Source organism: Cyprinodon variegatus, unplaced genomic scaffold, assembly GCF_000732505.1.
Source record: "Cyprinodon variegatus isolate N-32 unplaced genomic scaffold, C_variegatus-1.0 Scaffold109, whole genome shotgun sequence".
Lineage (NCBI taxonomy): Eukaryota > Metazoa > Chordata > Actinopteri > Cyprinodontiformes > Cyprinodontidae > Cyprinodon > Cyprinodon variegatus.
In genome coordinates this window covers 742,701-760,184 of record NW_015150562.1, presented here as the reverse complement: position 1 = coordinate 760,184, position 17,484 = coordinate 742,701, and the positions used below count along the sequence as shown (strand labels likewise).

The window sequence follows — 17,484 nt, the reverse complement described above, 5'->3', positions numbered from 1 at the left end:
GATGTTCTCACACAGCTGTGCAGCGATGCAGATACTGTAAAACAGCCCAACAAAGCCTGGCTTATGGGCTGATCAACCCCAGCCTGCCCCAGACGCAACATTTCCGCTTTAGAACTACTCTCCATTCACTGACGGTTTCTAAGTCATTCCTCTCTGCAGAGCTTCTTGGCCCTGCAGCAGTTTAGCAGCAGCCAAAAGTCCTCCTGGTATCAGCCCCCTTCCCCTCTGCTACCCCTCTCCCCTGCTTTCACAGAAAATAAAACACGATTTTGACATCTGGAATTTGATATCACATGCATTCATCTGCATGTGGAAAACAGATTAGGAGCTTTTTTTTTTTCTTCTTTTTCCTCCAGTATTTCCCAGTGTTTCTTCTGAGCTAATGCCTATGAGATGAAGTTAATCAGTGAGGCGGTGTTTCATGTCTGGGGTTTAAGCTCAAGTGGATTTTTTGGTTAAAATGAGTCCCACCCCCTTCCTACTTTGGCCTGCCGCCTGGATGCTCTTCCACTATGGTGAACCCGGATTGTATGTCATCCTAAAGTGGTTTCCCAGTCATTCCAGACACTTATGCAAGAGCAACTCAGAGATGCACTACATGGTAAAAATAGGCAACGTGTGGTCATTTTCTTAGATATGAGGGCGCCAATTAACACCGGTAATATAGAGCCAGAGAATATACATTTAAGTCAGTATTTCAAATTCTCCTTTTCTTTGGTTGTCTTGGTTTGTGGCCAACGTTCCTCGCAGACACTCCACGGTCAGGATTTGAAGTCATTTTTAATTTTATATGGTTTCTTAAGTTATCCTAAATTGTAGTTTCCACACACACAGAGACACAGCTGTCCAACTATGTTTCATGACACAAACTCCAACTGCATGATTTTCCTTCACAACATTCACATTCCACATGAAGGGGGATCAGTCGGTGGCTCATATTCACTCCAACATCTGCCTGCAGCTCTTACGTTCTCTGCAGTCTCTTTTAAGGTAATGCAATGAAGAGGCATTGCAGAAACGCAAAGAAAGCACAATCTGCCAGGGTTCTTCATGTACAGTTTAGTATTAGGATGCATGTTTAGTCAATTGTGTGTAGCTTCTCATCGGTTTCACATAGTATTGTGGTGTAAAGGAGAAGAGTGCCGTTGAACTGCAGAGTCCCTGCTCTCACCTTCAGGATGGGCAATGCCAAGACCGGCTGGTAAAGCCACAACACATCTTAACCTATCTCTTGGAGTGCTTCGGGAAAACCCATTTCACGTCCCTCCTCCTGGTAGAAGTTCTGTCAGCAATGGTCAATTTATACAACGCAACAGGTGATTTCTACATTTCCTTCACTGATGTTTCTTGGGATTATAGAAGAAAAAAAAACAAAAACACACTTCTCGCCTCGACTTTGTTTTTTAAACCCTTTGAAACTGCTGCTTCTGTGCTTGACTCTGGGTTTACTGCGTGGTGCCATGCTGTCCCCATGGCCTTTAGAGCTTGTAACGCTTCAGTGTGTAATGTTACCATATGCCTTACATGTTTTCCAGGACTAATAAAAAAAAGCATTAAAAAAAGTCAGGAAATGTGCTCTTTTTATTTAAAGTTATATCCTCCAGTAATCTACAGCGACGCGGGTTTGTGGTTTATTCCGTAAAGAACGTTCCAAAGTGTCCATCTTTACGGTAATATGCACATTATACCATTAAAAAAAACATTTGTTTAAAAACTGAGGCTTAATTAGTAAAGAAATGATTGGAAAAGGTGCATGAAGTAATGCAAATTGTGATGACAGAACAATTTAACACATTTGGAGATTGAAGCACGTATAAAAAAATGTAAAAAAATACCTACATATCAATTCTTTGTAAAAATACAATTTTCTATACAATCACGGATAACGGAGCATAACAGACATGTTACAGCATATTACAATTTCACAATAATTAAACAGTTAAAATTATATTAATTAAAAACCTTAAAGTACATGAAGAGATTTCATCCGTTCCTTTTTTTTTTTTCTTTTTTTTGGACCAGGCTGACAGCTACTCAATCCCTTTAGAAGTTAAGATAGTGGAGAGGCGTGATAGGTAACCTGAGTCTGGGTACCCTTTCCTGAAAAAAAACAACAATTAGGTTTTAATTTGTAGATGAGTTGCATGTTTGTTTGTTTTTTGGACAATCATATTTTCACTCACTCAGCTTTGCCTCCATATAAACTGGTTTTGTGTGGGATGCCATCCCAGGTGACCCTGGCCTCTCTTCCTTTGCCTGTCACTGTGAAGGTGAGTCCCTGCTTAAAGGCCTTTTCCAGTCGGGGAAGGAGCTTCCTAGCGTTGCCATTGTCTGGGAGGTAGGCTTCAAATAGGCCACCTTTAAATGGTTTACCAGGTGACGGATGACCCTCCTGATCAGAGAAAATTCATATAAAAATCAAAGCCAGAAGATATACATTCAATATTATACCCGTAAACCTTTTGCAGTTATCAGCATCTCAACTTTTGTGTTCACTTTACTGTTTCTGGTGCATTATTATCATCCTGCTGAAGGAGCAAGAACTGCCCCATGTTTTAGTTTTCAGCAAGAATTTTATTTAATATCTCCTGTTATTTAAAAAAAAAAAAAAAAAAACATCCCGATGTTCAATACTCCATCGTACCAAATAGTCAACATGAGGTTTTTTTTTAACATCCTCTGTTTGACAGCAGGCTACTGAAATGGCCTGAAACTGATGCCTGGAGTATTTGTTCCAGTTTCCATTTCCAGTTAAACTAATCGTGTAAAATTAAATTTGTGATGGTTACCAGGAGACATATACATAATGTATAATGCTACAATTACCTCACAGGAATAGTCTGATCTATTTTCTAGCTTAAAATATGTATATTAGAGATTTTCTTTTTCTATATGTGGCAAACATCAGTTGATGGATACTTTATGGTGATAGACTATAGCCTCGTGAGACCATCCTGATCTCGCTTTCAAGATTTCACTCGCTAATCAGTCTGGAAACTCTCCGTTGAAGAAAATTTGGAGCCGTTCACCAAACGAACGTCCAGTGTTGGCTTTGAGGCGGGTTGAGGTGTGAGGCAACGAGAAGCGCGACAGTTCAGTCTAACTAGCGTTAGCGTGGCTATCGAGCAAGTTTTATCGGAATTACAGAGTATTTCTTCACTGAAAGAAGAGCAAAACACTCTGGAGGCTTTTCTCAGAGGAAAAGATGTTTTGCTCTTCTCCCGACTGGTTTCGGCAAGAGTAGCCTGGCTTGTGGTTGTGTTTTCGTGGTCGGTCTGTTAGTACGTCATATGCTTCGTCTATCACCAACATAGGCCAATCAGCTAAACAGTATTTTCGCCCCTTCCCAAAATTACTGCAACGGAGGGTTTCCAGATGGATGTGCGGAGCAAATCCATCTGGCGGAGTCAGGTTAGCTAGACTATTCCAATTAATATATTAAATAGAAATTTCTCAATTCCTCTTAATTGTGAAAATATATATAAAATGGATTTGGATTGAAACTATTTTTAAGTTCACTAAATGGATTCCAATTAACGGCTGGATTCTTTCACAATACAAGATTCATCTTTTTATGGATTTCTATCCATCCTGTGAGCAGTCGGCTACACAACGCAGCATCAACACAGTAGTAGCTGGCGTCCACGGCCAGAATTTGTTGCTGCAGTCAGTCTTTTCTTTTGACGACATGTGGTTTTTACAGGAGAAAGTGCAATGCAGCTGGTTTCAGTTAATTTATGAAATGCATTTTGATCAGTAGTCGAAAATATATTACTATGGAACTGCTTCATCAAACCTGTAGAGTAGCCTGCAATTCCGTAAAAATGGCATGCCGATCAGGAGCTTTATATAGTGGTTTTATTAAGTAGTTGAAATTAGATTTTTTTCAAACACCAATATTGGAAGAAAATTAAATTGTGTCTCGTTCTTTGATTAAAACAGGATATATTATAACATTTGAAGGTCTGCTCTTTTCTCAATGCTTCTTTTTAAGCATTCTACATTTCTCATAAATTTTTGGTTTATTTACTTCAGAAACTTAAGTTTTGAGCGACATCACACGCTCAGCTGCTCTCTCTGTAAAGGTGGAGCAGTAACAGGCAGCTAAAAGATAAAAAAACAAGCTCTTTATGAGATGGCACCAGTGATAGATTCTAAGTAAGCTACTCACCCCTTGGATACCATCAGGAATGCGGTAAGTGATCTTGATGGCGGTGTCCTTGGTGTGACCTGGTAAGGCTATGCTCAGTTTGGATTTCTTCATTTCGCCTGAGATTCCTTGGGGTTCCTTGGGCTCTGCCTTATAGCAGTTTTTGCAGTAAGCGTGCACCCTTTCTAAGCATTCTGTGCACATGGTGACCCCACACTTTGCCCTCACCAAAAAATGCTTCCTCTGCTCACAGACAGAGCAGAAAACCTGTCCTTCCAGACCTGACCTGGACTCCGCTGAGTTGCTCTGGGTCTCTGATGATCTATGTCCCGTAGAGTCTGTTTGATGTAATGTCGTCTCTTTCTCACCATTCACGGGATTGTTTTCAATTATTTTTCTATCCTCTTTCTCCCTTAAGACATATTCTTTCTTCACCAATAATTGGCTACTTGCTCCATTAATGGGCCCGTTCTCATTAAAGTCTCTGTCATAGGTTGTTTTCCATTGCTGATTCCCACCGTTCCCATTGGCTTTATTGGTTTGGGTGAATGCTACCACCTGATAACTGCTGTCAGGGGCTCGACTTCTGCTTTGGGGTGCATTCAACGGCAAAAAATGGTTTGAGAAGTCATGTTGTTCAGGTTCTCTGGAAAATACCTCCCTCAGTGTAGCAGCAACCTTAGAGCACAGCTGTTCAGGACCAACAAGATACAAGCTCTTCTTCATGGTGTGAATAACGACTTTCTTGAAGCGGCTGCGCACCTCAGAACAGCAAGCCTGTAAAGTTTCATCGTCAGGATTGGAAATGCCAAGCTCCGCCATCCGCAGCTCCTGAACAGAGAAGTCGGCACCAACTGAGTCAACAAGCGTCTGTAGACGTTCCCGACATAGTTTAACTTTGGACGAGTCGGCCCCTCTCAAGATTATAGTCAAATCCCGACTGCCCTCAGAAAAGCTCTCTTTCATCTGGAGATCAGAGGTCAGGTCCTCCACTCGGGTGCCGTAGGCTTCCTTTATGTACTGCCACATAACCCGGGAAACTGAGATCTCTTCACGATAGACTTCTTGTTTATCCCTCAATGTTTGGCTACTAAAGCTGGAGGATCGCTCCCTGACTCTAGCTGGGGATTTACTGGAATCATCTTGGCTCTTTTGGCCCAAGACCTGAGCTTTCTGCTGAGGGGTTCCTGAGAAACTACTGGCTCGCTTTAAAGTGGATCCAGGCGCAGAAGGTGGAAGTGCACTGCTTGGGAGACTGGAAGGAGTTAAACCAAATGGGGATGTTAAATTCTTTGGTCTGGTATCTGCCGTATTTGTGATCGGTGGTGTTTTAATCGTGGTGAATGCAGATGGAGATGCAGATGCATGTGCTGTTTTAAATAATATGTCCCCTTGTAAAGCTTCTTCCCCAGATATCCCTGTTGTTTGGGACTGCACTTCAGTCCTGGGCATCAGTTCCTGATGGGTTTGCCTGCTGGGTGATGCATTTGGGCGGAAAGGAAAGTTCCCCAAACCGGCAAGTCCTGAATCTTTAAACCGAGCGGCTAGTTTATACCTTCTAGCTCCATCACCTCTGAGTTCATCTTCCTCTGATATCAGCCTCCTATGTACCCTTTCATCAAAATGTCCTTCAGCGTGAGAAGTAGTTAAGGGCCTTCGTTCCTCCTCAGCATGAAGTGGTGATGAGCCAGAATTATAAGAAGGGAAATTCAGAAGACTGGCAACATCTTCCTTGTTATTTCTTGATTCCTTGTGGTCTATAAGAAGATAGTGTCTGGCCTCAGCTATATCCTTACTGCTACCAATAAAGTAAATATTCTGCTCATCTTCATTTAGAAGAAGCTTTGGAAGTCTTGCACTTAAGTTCTCCATTGCCCTTTGCAGTCCTCCCCCGTGGTTAAGGATGATCTTAGGCATCTGGTCTCGACAGATCTTTGCCTCATTCTCCTGGTAAAGTTGACTTATTGCCTTTTTAGCGAGTGTCACGCGCTCCCGCCCCTCCTCCCCCACTGCTGCGTCAGCAATGTGCAAAAACAGAGTGGTCAGGCCCTGATTCGTTTCATTTATCACCTCAATACCAAACTGACTCAGGATTTTCTGGTACTCCTTCTTGCAGTGCTTCTGCAGATACTGGAACACATCTGAGTCCACGATCAGAGAGGACTCCTCTATGAAAGCAGTAGGAGAGCCCTGAGCTGCACTCTCTTTGTGATTAGCAGATTCCCAGTTATCATCTCCAGGTGCCAGATTTCTGTTTAAGCTTAATTTTTTATCCTCTGTTAGAACATCAGAGTAATCTCTTTCTTCTCTAGGTTCTTTTGGCTTGGTAGGATTTCTCCTCTGGTCTTTTGACACTTGAGGCTTCTGTGATTTCTGCAAAGGTGAAATCCTCCTGGAGGCAGCTGGTCCTGAGTCTTTATACTCTGAGAACTGTGGACCTCCAGGATGGCACAGCAGCTGGGCCAAAGCAGCCTGCACCTTGGAGTATGAGCCAGACAATGTACAACACCTCTCAGTAGCAGTCTGGTTTATCTGGACATCCTGATGACTTTTACAAAGGTTTTCCAGTGCATTGATTCCCCCAGGAAGCCGGCTGTAGTCAACCATTGCGGTTAAACTTAGGACGACCTAAAACGTAAAAAACAATGACAATCAAATCCCAGGGTCCTAACTAAATTTCCCAACATGTGCATGATTTTGATCTGTTTTACCTGGTCTGCGTCCAAGCTGTCAGGATGCTCTGAAGCATTAAGTTCATATTTCCTCCCATCTATTTCCAGAACGTGTCGGTAGTCTTGAACAATTCTCTGTGCCACTGTGTAAGAGGGGTCATTGGGGAGAAATCAATCAGAGTCTGAAAAGCTTCCAGAGTAAGCATTTCTGCCTTTGGCTGCATCCGACTCGCATACAGGCATCTCAGCTCAGTGTAAATCACTGCTGACAGCAGAGATACTATCAATATCAATGCCATGTAAATGAGAGCACCTTTTCATCATGCTTAGTAACTTGTTTTATGCATCATAAAAAAGCATAAAATGGCAAGTTCTTTACTATATTGTACAATAGATTAAATCTAACCTTAAACATGCAACAGATTTCTTTCTGTTAATCTTTATGAAACAAAGATGTCTGCTAAGTAGAAAATCTGTAGGTGGATAACATATAAATACAACAGCAGTTCAAAAGATTTCTGCATCTCTGTAAGCAGCAGCAATCGGAAATATTTATATTCTATCAGACTTTATCAGTTTCTAACATCAATAGAGGATTTAATTAATGGACAACCTTTTCTGCACTGCTCTCTTGAGATCCCATTACAATATTTCAATCATGATGATATCTGGACTTTGCTAAACAGATTTTCAGTCTTTCTGTTTTAGCCATGCTGCAGTGTTTGGGATTATTTTATTTTATTTTTTTTACTTTCACAGCCTTTTCTTCAACCTTAGCTTTGGGACAGATGGCCTCAAACTTCAAGCAACAATGTCAGATCAAATACTACAAGGCTTAAAGGTGCCTTGGCTGTAAAATTGACCCAAATGATCAACTCCCCACAACTGTGCTAGATAGGGCCAGCCCAAGGCATAAGCAAACTAAGCTGCTGCTTGGGGCCCTCAGGCAACTAAGGGATCCCCCAAGAGCATATTATTATTTTATTTTATTTATTTATTTGCATGTCTACAGATTTTTAGATTATTTAGAACATATACGTCTTTGATTTTGTAAAAGTAACATAATGAGGTCAAATGTAAAGAGTTCATTTATTTAGAAGATTTATTTCATATATTTTGACAGACTTACCTCATTTTAAGGACAAATGACTCGACTTTTAACCCTTTTTACCTACTATAAGGTCACTTTTTATTTACATAACTAAGTATGTGCTTGATATTTCTCCTTTTTTTGTCTTTGTTATTTTATTTGTGGTTTGCCATTGTTCTTGCAACACAGATCACTTTTACACATTGTTGCTTCTTAGAAACAAAAATTAGAAGCTAAATGATAATTTTACTGTGAATACGTACTATGTCATTTTATTACTGTTGGTAATGTATACATTTAAGAGTGTAAATATATACGAACAACAACAATGGAAAAATATATCGCTTAGGGTTCCATGGATGCTTGGGCCAGCTCTGGTGCTAGACATAATTTATGACATATTTATGCATCAAACATCTCCATTTTGGCTAAACTAGTCCAATGAACTGTTCAAGAAGTCTTAAAGGGTTAATTGCATGCAACTTTAGAAATCTAAATTCTTATTAAGGAATTCTAAGTGATGCGTCTATGGTGATTGATGGAGCTACAGGTGTTTACCAGTTTACTACTGTAGGCACTTAAAAACTGACTTTGGAGCAAGTTTGCAGGAATGAACTTGTGATTATTTAGATAAGGCATTAAAATCCTTGCCAGATTGGTAAACAGTTATAAGTGATGTTGGTGAAGGTTCCCAGTCATCCAGGTCATAGTCATTCCAAAAAAAATTAAAAACAATCCATTGGACTTGGTTTCCAAGTTTCGCTTTCCATCCAGGAAGCTTTCTCAATTAAAAATGTCAGAAATAGAAGCCAAACGACCCCTATTTCAAATGGGTGGAGCCCTTCGTCTGTTCCAGTTTGCATGTTTTCAAAACAAAAACAAGCCTTGATTGGGCTACTGTATAAAACCTCGAACTCAACGCTATTCCTGACATTTTGAATTGAAAACGCTTCCTGGATGGGAAGCGAAACGTCTTCAAACTCGGAAACCAACTCCAGTGGATTGTTTTTATTTTTTTTTTGGAAGAGTTATAAGTGATCTTAGGAAATTATCTAAAGGCATTGTGTTGACACACACCTTTAAACCCAGACCAACAAAGGAGCAGAATTACCAAAAAAAAAAAAACAATGAATCCTTGCTTAATGGATCTTTCTTTCTTAAAGCATGTAGAAGCAGCTATGTGTATATTTATGTTATACACTGGTTATCTTTCTGTTTATTAAAGAAAACACTTCAACCCAACTGACCCGCGCTGTCCTCGAAGATGATCAGAGCACATAAAGGCCTTGGCTTCAAAAGTGCGACATGGTCTATTTCCCCTCCTCCATTCCTGGATCTGAGAAAGTGAATGAGTAACTTGTCTTTTAGCCTCTCATCTTCAATGTCAGTGGGGAGCCCACTCACTTTCACAGTCCTGCCCGCCTCTGCCATCTGCTGGAAGAAACACAATCAGTGCTGAATGGGACAAAGTTTCCTAATCATGAGACAGACAAGGAAAGCAATAAAAAAAAGACATGTCCTTGTAAGGATTGATCATGATTATCAGGCTAATGATGAGAAACCAGGTAAGTTTTATGCCTCTGTTAATCATTGAGACATCTATGAATCCCACACTGACATACTGGAAGACATGTCAGATATTATATCGCCCTCTGCTGGGCTTATTAAGGAATTACATCAATATGCAAAAAATATATCTCAAACAATTTCATTATATGTGTAAAAAATAAAAAAAACACAGCACGCAAATTTCACATTGGAGAGTATCTAATCGTTTGTATGTTTAAGAAGAGATGAATAAATTATACGGTTTTTATATGGTAGTTTATAGTCTACTGAGTTATATTAAGAAAAAAACTATATTTTGATTAAAATTCAGGATATTTGCTTTGAAAAAGAAACAAAGGTGTGATCCTTTTGCAACACTCCTCTTGTTTAACACCGAGTTAAGTTTTAAAAATAAGAAATTACAAAGTCACCCCCCTCCACCTATTCCCTAGCGATTGTCAACTAGTTTGCAGCTCTTTTATTAAATAGAACACCCCTTTGTTACATCTAATGGTGATTTCCGCACATGCAATCGCACTACTTCCACAACCTTATTTTGTTTCTGATATTTTTCTCTCGAATCGGTTTGCTGAAATCAGTAAGAGGCGCGTAATTACCCCACAGCACGAAGACAGGCCACAATTCAGAGGAGAGAATCAAGGAAGTAAATAAATCAGGCAGATCTGGGCTGATTCAGATCAACAGAAACGATCAGATTAATCGGTGATCCCCTGAAGATGTAAACATTACTGACCTTTCATTTGTTTTACGCTGATTTCGCTTTCTTGACAACTTTCAAAGATCGCGAATCTTTACAGGCTTTTGAGGAAAAGTGAAACCAACATGTTTTTTTTTATTTTGTTTCTTCCCGCTAGGGGGCGGGATAATTCGGCCGCACCGTGTGATCCATGCAGGGCCATCCATAGCATGTTTGGAAACATGCAGAACCGAAACATTATGTGCAAGTTCTTCGACTGATTACAGTTTTCTGAAATAAAGAAAATTATTAAAATAAGTCAAGATAAGCAACGATCTGAAGCAAAAAGTATGAACCCTGACCACAATTATGGTTAATAAGTATGGTAATAAAAACGTGCATAGTGTGTGTTCCCCCCCCCCTAGTTTTCTTTAACAGTTCAGTTTTTGCTCTTAGAACCCTATACAAAATGTAAATTTATAAATAGATATCATAGATCCTTCCTCCCAGCAGCTGTAAGACTTTATGACTATCACTGGTCCCAAAAACATCAAAAAGTAGCTACATTAATGCTGATTTTTGCACCGTTTCTGTCTCAGTCAGTTTAAATAACATGCTGCTGTCATTTTTTTCACATCTCTGGTTGCTATTTTTACATATCTATTACTATAAAAATGTCCATAGCTGTATATTGATTATTTGTTCTCCAGATACAGAGTATTTATATTGTAAAAACACTGTACAGCCCAATACTTTGTTTGTTTATTTTCTTATCTGTTCTTTTTATAAACTTCTGCCATAACATTTTGCTGCTGTAAAACCACAATTTCCCCATTGTGGGAGAATGAAGGGATTTTCTATTCTATTCTATTCTATTCTATTCTACTCTATTCTATTCTATTCTATTCTATTCTAATTCAACTAAGAGTTAGGTATTCTTGTCTAAAGGAATCATTATTTTATATTTTACCCCAAATATTTATTTCTATAATTTTAGTGACTAAACCAATGAGGAAACAGGGATAGACTGTTTACATTTTTTAGGAGCAGGTTGATAAAGCCATGATGATTAAGAAGTCCAATTTTTGGAACATTCAGCAAGTAAAAACAGTTTCCTGTCACATTCAATCAAAGCTCATCTCTAAAGCTCATTTAACGTAAAAAGGTTGATTTTTTTGTTTGTTTTGTTTTTTTGTATCAATTTAATTTCATTTTGAAAAAGCTTGAGCTTTTTATAAGATGAAAATGCTCATTAAAAAAAGATTTCTCATTTAATACTATTTTATTTTTCAGATTGGCCATAGGTGGCGGTGTTACAATATACTTTCCTGCATTAACCTTTTTCCAACGAAGTAGAGAATCTGGGTCCTGTCCAATCAGATTAGGTTGTAGGCTCTGACGCGCTGTGCGCATGCGCAGAAAGTCAAATATTTCATGTGTTGTACGTCGTGTCCGGTGGAGGTCACAGTAGTTGGTGCAAGCTGAGGTGAGTTATGACATTTATTGTGATAGAGACGTTGACAAGCCATTAGATGAAACATTCATAAAGTAGCAATCGTTACTCTAAAGGGTAAGGGTTATTTTTCTTCCACTACCTGCATTTTATAACGAACGCCTGGACCAGTCGGATGGTTGAGTAAGACGAGCACGAGTTTCCCCTGACTATTTTCATCAGTGGAAGCTAAACTGCTAGCTGTTACCATTTAAGCCACTCACTGGTCGATTTGAAACGCATCATACGCACAATCCTACGTTTATTACTACTGCTGGGGTGTTCAGAATTTCCTCGTTATCTTAATACACCGACAACCGCTAAGCTAAAGATAAGCTAAAGCTAGATTAGCTTTACCTTTAGTGAAGCTAAGTTAGCTTTACCCCACATCCTCGGTTGTCACCGATCAAGGCCACTGTCTGTTTGTTCTGCTTAGAAGGGATTAAAGGTGGCTTTTAAGGATTTCAACAAATGCTTAATGGGTTTACAATGCCTGCCGTATTAGTGAAGTAGCTGTTGTTTCCCCATGCAGGTTTCTGCTGTCATGGCCAAACTGTTTGAGTCCATTGGGAAGCTGGGGCTTGCCCTCGCCATCGGCGGAGGTGTTGTGAACTCCGCCCTCTTTAACGGTAAGTGTTGCTAATATCAAGGTAGATAGAATATGGCCTATTTAGCAACCCCTTTGCTAACAGTGTACCCTTATTTAATTGGCACTTTCCATTTTGCACCCATATTTATAATTCTTTAGTTAATATCTCTATGATATTTTTGAAGAACTGATGATTAATACATTTATTTATATTCCACCAGCTGAAAAGGTTGTTGTTCTCATAGACTTTATTATTTCGGCTTCTTCAGAAAATAAACACCTAATTCTATATAGCAAGGGTAACCAATGAAAAATCAGCGGGGTCCAAAAAAAGAAAATAAACAACCAGTAAAGGTCCGGCGACATTTTTAATTATAATCCATTACTTCAAACAGCATTTCACACTGAAATAAAATTAGGTTTTTGTGCATCCTTGTTATACACGGAATTTTTAAAATAAAAAAAAAAAATGTTAACATTTGTTTCTACGTTAGAAAATAAGATTTGTTCAGTTTGCTATATAGACAATTTCCTGATTCACATATTTTATAAAACACCTGAAGTGACCTTTATTTATTATTTTCTTTTTTATGGCTTAATGAGAGCAGTGGGCTTTAAGCTGCCCTGCAAGGCTTTAAACCTAGCTTTGAATGGTGACAAAGCCATTCTCAAGCACATATCAAGGTACTCATTCGTGAGCCTGGATCGATATTCATTTTTGTTTATGTTCATGGTGAAGAAAGCTGCTTCACAGCAGTGGGTTGAGCCTAGCATACTCCAAATACCTAGGGTCATCTTTGGGAACGCCATTTTGCTTTTCACTAGTTCACTGCGCTTCTTCCAGCAGTTTTCTTTTTCTCATTGCCCGGCTTGCCACAGTTTTGCCTGCTGTGTCTAAAAGTGGCTCGCCTCAGTGGTCCCAAAAGCTCTGGAGGGCCTTATCATATTAAAAGGAGAAGCGCCACAGGTGAAGCCAAGACACTGTCGTCAGACAACATACGGTAGTTTATAAATGTTTTAAATAAAGTTGTGTCCCGTTTAGCCAGCAGGTGGATCCGGACTGCGGTCCGATAATCTGTGACCTCTGCTTTACAGCAAAGTGCCTATCGGATAATAACTGAACCTTTTGCTGATGAGCTCTTCGGTTGTAACACTAGAATATATTGTATTATCAGGTTGAATACTTGTCCTGTCTGCTCCTGTAGCTACTTTGCAGTTAGCGTCACTAAAGTTGTGACACATATCCCTCCTGATATTTTATTAAACAGTGGTGCAGTAGAAAGTGTTAGTGGATGAGTGACTGATACCTCAATGAGACTGTATTTAGCAACAGGTCGGGTAGGGGCAGGTCAGGCATGCATTGCTCTATAACACAGCAAGGGAACGTTCAGGTAGCTTTAGCTTTTTGTCTGACATCCAGTCTTTAAATCACAGGATCAATATCATGGAACATGAACAGTTTTTAGCTTTAACTGGTTAAATCCTCTTTATTGATGCTGGTTAAAAGTTCATTATTAATGGACTTTTTGTTTGTTTTTTTAATTACTTAACCAAATCCAAATTGCCAAATTTGTAGTTGCTAAACCACACGAGACGATAAAAAAAAGTAAAAAAAATCTCCTTTCAAAGCTGTTAGGAATCACCCCCTTATAAGAAATAAGTTAAGTGTTGACTAGTTATTGGAGTTGCTGCCATTTTAATTTTACATGAGATCAGTGCTTTAATAGTTATGTGCTGAAGAAACAAACTGCATAAGGAGCATTTAAAGACAAACTGGAAGCAACTATATATTGATTTATTGGATTTATAATTAAATCAAGTGATCTAAAAAAGAAAGGTGAGATCTTTAATCTGCAAATGAACAGTTACATTTGAACAAGACACCTTATTTGTGGATTAGTCATTTGTAACTATATTTGTTTTTTTTATAGTTGATGCAGGGCACCGGGCCGTAATATTTGACCGATTCCGAGGTGTGCAGGAAGCAGTTGTTGGTGAAGGCACCCACTTCCTCATTCCTTGGGTTCAGAAGCCCATCATCTTTGATTGTCGATCCCGCCCACGCAATGTGCCTGTCATCACTGGCAGCAAAGGTGAGTCAAATTAAAGTCCTTAAATGTATCAGTGTAGTACTTTTTAAACATAAATTCTAGGTACTTAAATCAATGTGGTTTATTGGACAGATTAGAAAGACATGTGTAACCAAGTCATAGTAATTATACAGATAGAATCACATTAAACATTTATGATCCAATGCAACCAAGCTAAGCTTCTAATGGTAATTAGTCAAACTAATCGAAGTTTGCGGCAAAGGACCACAGGTTGGATTCCACCCCGAATCTGCCGCGATGAGGACCAAGGCCTCCGTACATGGGTTGTGCTCTCTAACCGCTGTACACCCCTGTAAGGACACTTTAGCCAAAGGAAAATCTGTCAGAGATCATCATAGGGAGCTCATGCCATTTGTATTCCACATTTCCTTGCGTGACAGATTAAACAAGTACAGATCATCTCATGGACAGTAACTAAATAAAAGATTGCTTCACAAGCTTTTTGTGAGACGTGCAAATGTCCCATCTTGATAGGTTTTAACTTCTGCTATGAAGAGTTTGTCGATCCCTACATTTGTGTAACTTGTTTTAAGTTCTTCTTAGAAAGGCCCATTGTCCAGATTTGCCTAGAAGAATCCATGGGCTTTTGCATTGCATATTGACATCTGGAAGGACGAAGGTTACCCAGATTTCGGAGCAGCAATCCAATTTTCCTTTTCCTCCCATGATAAAATTCTTATTGTTGACCTAATGAAAGATGAAAGAACAGGAGCTAGGGACTGAGGTTTGATGCTTCTCTGATCACAGGTGGTTGAGAAGACACACCAACTAAAAATGCTGTTCTGTGATCTAACATGGATGAAAACAGGCAGGCTGTATGAAGTGCAGCTGTTAAGACTATAGAATTGAATCACTGATACAGTTATCCTTATCCCCAAGGATATAGCTATTACATTAATCATGCTCAATCTTGCTCTGCAGATCTGCAGAATGTTAACATCACACTGCGTATCCTCTTCCGTCCCGTGACAAACCAGCTGCCTCGAATCTTCACTAGTATTGGTGAGGATTACGATGAGAGGGTGCTGCCTTCCATCACCACAGAGGTCTTAAAGGCTGTTGTGGTGCGTATCAGAAAGCAAGAACCATTTTTTTCCATTGTCTAATGGGGGACTTAAACTAATCAGACATTTTTTTCCTTTCAGGCTCGATTTGATGCAGGGGAGCTCATCACGCAGAGAGAGCTCGTGTCTCGGCAGGTCAGCGAGGATCTTACAGAAAGAGCTTCCACCTTCGGGCTCATCTTGGATGACGTATCACTGGTATGAAGCTGCTCGTAAAATGAACAACAATGTCAATTGTTTTTCTGTTTAACTTGAATTAATTCACTGTCATCTTTCTAGACACACTTGACCTTTGGTAAGGAGTTCACAGAGGCTGTTGAGATGAAGCAGGTGGCCCAGCAGGAGGCTGAGCGGGCCCGTTTTGTTGTAGAAAAGGTAATAATTCAAACGACCGTTAAGTCAACCTTTAGTGTCAATTCTGCTTATGTTAACCTGGCAGTCTAAGCCCATGTTGTTTCTGTGTGTTTTATCAGGCTGAGCAACAGAAACAGGCTGCCATCATTTCAGCAGAGGGAGATTCTCAGGCTGCCTTGCTCATTGCCGACTCTCTGATGGTGGCCGGTGACGGTTTGGTGGAGCTTCGTAAACTGGAGGCTGCAGAAGAGATCGCCCTCCAGCTCTCACGCTCCCGCAATGTCACTTACCTGCCATCAGGACAGGGCACGTTGCTGCAGCTGCCCCAGTGATGGCTTCCTTACCCACTTTAACCAGCTGCGACATGGGCCATGGAGGGGGTAGCTTGATGATTCACCAGATGATTCTTGCATCTTCACATACATTCCTCCCACTCTTTCTCAAACTACCACTGGACTGGGCTCTGCTGTTTGCAGCATGGTGGGGGATAGAGTGAGAGGTCTGTGAATACATGTATGAAGTCCACTTTTGTGTCTGGAAGTTAATGAGAGAATTTCTCCATATTTGATTAACTAAACATACAATAGTACTTTGAGAAAGATCAAGAATGCAGTTTATTCAAAGTGCATCTGCTTCAATGGGAGCATTGCATGTGTGGAAAGCATCAACTGATATTGTGTTGAAAAGATTTGCTAAACAATTCTTCTGGCTGTTTTCTCTCCCTTTCATTTATATATATATTGCCATCTTGTATAAATTAGGATGTGCCTATCTAAAAGCTAAAGTGTAGTTTCTGTTGGAATTGTAAGTAAGCCCCATGACTTAGAAATGGATTAAGTTAATAAAGAAGTCTTTCTACCTCCCAGTGGTCATTGTATTCAGTGGCGAAGTGACTGCAGTATTCAATCTTTTCATAAAGAACTTAAATTAATCTGATTATATTACTGTATTGGGTAGAAATTAAATGTAGGTCTTCACCCTACTTTGAAAAATAGTCACAACTGTGTTATTTAATTAAGATGCATTATATTTAGTCGGGCTGCTCAGTGGCACAGTGGGTAGCACTGCTGCATTGCAGCAAGAAGGTTCTGGTTTCGTTTCCAGGCCTGCATGGACTTTGTGTATTCTCCCTGAGCTTGCATGGTCCTCTCTGGGTACTCTGGCTTCCTCCCACAGTTAAAAAATGAGACTGTTAAGTTAATTGGCTTCTCTAAATTTTCCTTAGGTATGAATGTTTGCGTGAATGGTTGTTTGTCTCTGTGTTTCCCTCCAATGGACTAGCGACCTGTCCAGGGTGTACCCTGCCTCTCACACATTGACAGATGGAGACAGGCACCATCACCCCTCGTGACCCCTACTGGGATCAAGCGTGATGGAAAATGGATGGAAATATATTTAGTCTTCTCTAGCTGGAAATTTGCAATCTAAGCCTCCAACTGTGGTCCATTTCAAAGGAAGGCACCCGTAAACTAGGATTATGCTGTGTGCAGTTTTCTTCTTAGTTATATTTCACAATACATTGAATTTTGACCCCCATAGGCTCATTCTTAAGTCATGCTATTAGAACTGGGTGAATAAACCATGTTATTCCATGGTATTACCCTGCCTCATTGTGTGTGTGGATCATACAATAGCAATAAAACTGAGATTGTTACAATGGAACTATGTATGCAAGTTAAACATCTGAAGAACCAAGTATCAAGTCAAGGTTTCTAGT

At 39.8% G+C, this 17,484-nt stretch overlaps 2 protein-coding genes across 4 annotated transcripts; one reads left to right on the top strand and one right to left on the bottom strand.

The window, feature by feature from the left end:
- Positions 1-1,377: 1,377 nt before the first annotated feature.
- On the bottom strand, positions 1,378-10,328 carry LOC107084795. 3 transcript variants are annotated; one of them, XM_015374804.1, is made up of 7 exons: positions 10,215-10,296; positions 9,317-9,343; positions 9,160-9,248; positions 6,862-6,965; positions 4,172-6,778; positions 2,184-2,392; positions 1,378-2,100 (listed from the first exon to the last, which is right to left on the bottom strand). In XM_015374804.1, the coding sequence occupies exons 5-7, from the start codon at positions 6,755-6,757 to the stop codon at positions 2,031-2,033; spliced, it is 2,865 nt and encodes a 954-aa protein (XP_015230290.1). In that variant the 5' UTR covers positions 6,758-6,778; positions 6,862-6,965; positions 9,160-9,248; positions 9,317-9,343; positions 10,215-10,296; the 3' UTR covers positions 1,378-2,030. The 3 variants fall into 3 exon arrangements, with proteins under 3 accessions (XP_015230290.1, XP_015230288.1, XP_015230289.1); XM_015374802.1 differs by having other exon boundaries at positions 9,160-9,343; positions 10,215-10,328; XM_015374803.1 differs by having other exon boundaries at positions 9,160-9,346; positions 10,215-10,322.
- A 1,251-nt stretch (positions 10,329-11,579) lies between these two features.
- Positions 11,580-16,628, top strand: phb (prohibitin). The gene is made up of 7 exons (XM_015374764.1): positions 11,580-11,643; positions 12,182-12,278; positions 14,170-14,331; positions 15,271-15,413; positions 15,495-15,611; positions 15,693-15,788; positions 15,887-16,628. Exons 2-7 carry the CDS (start codon positions 12,194-12,196, stop codon positions 16,097-16,099), a joined length of 816 nt encoding a protein of 271 aa, XP_015230250.1. The 5' UTR covers positions 11,580-11,643; positions 12,182-12,193; the 3' UTR covers positions 16,100-16,628.
- The last annotated feature ends 856 nt before the right edge of the window (positions 16,629-17,484 follow it).

What these genes read in the sequence shown, in the direction of transcription:
- phb (XM_015374764.1), top strand. Translation starts at nt 12,194, where the DNA reads ATGGCCAAACTGTTTGAGTCCATTGGGAAGCTGGGGCTTGCCCTCGCC. An exon ending in AGGTCTTAAAGGCTGTTGTG is followed by an intron (nt 15,414 to 15,494) that starts GTGCGTATCAGA and finishes TTTTCCTTTCAG; the next exon opens with GCTCGATTTGATGCAGGGGA. An exon ending in TCTTGGATGACGTATCACTG is followed by an intron (nt 15,612 to 15,692) that starts GTATGAAGCTGC and finishes TCATCTTTCTAG; the next exon opens with ACACACTTGACCTTTGGTAA.
- LOC107084795 (XM_015374802.1), bottom strand. Translation starts at nt 9,343, where the DNA reads ATGGCAGAGGCGGGCAGGACTGTGAAAGTGAGTGGGCTCCCCACTGAC. An exon ending in ACAGCTTGGACGCAGACCAG is followed by an intron (nt 6,779 to 6,861) that starts GTAAAACAGATC and finishes TTTACGTTTTAG; the next exon opens with GTCGTCCTAAGTTTAACCGC. An exon ending in TTCCTGATGGTATCCAAGGG is followed by an intron (nt 2,393 to 4,171) that starts GTGAGTAGCTTA and finishes TTCTCTGATCAG; the next exon opens with GAGGGTCATCCGTCACCTGG.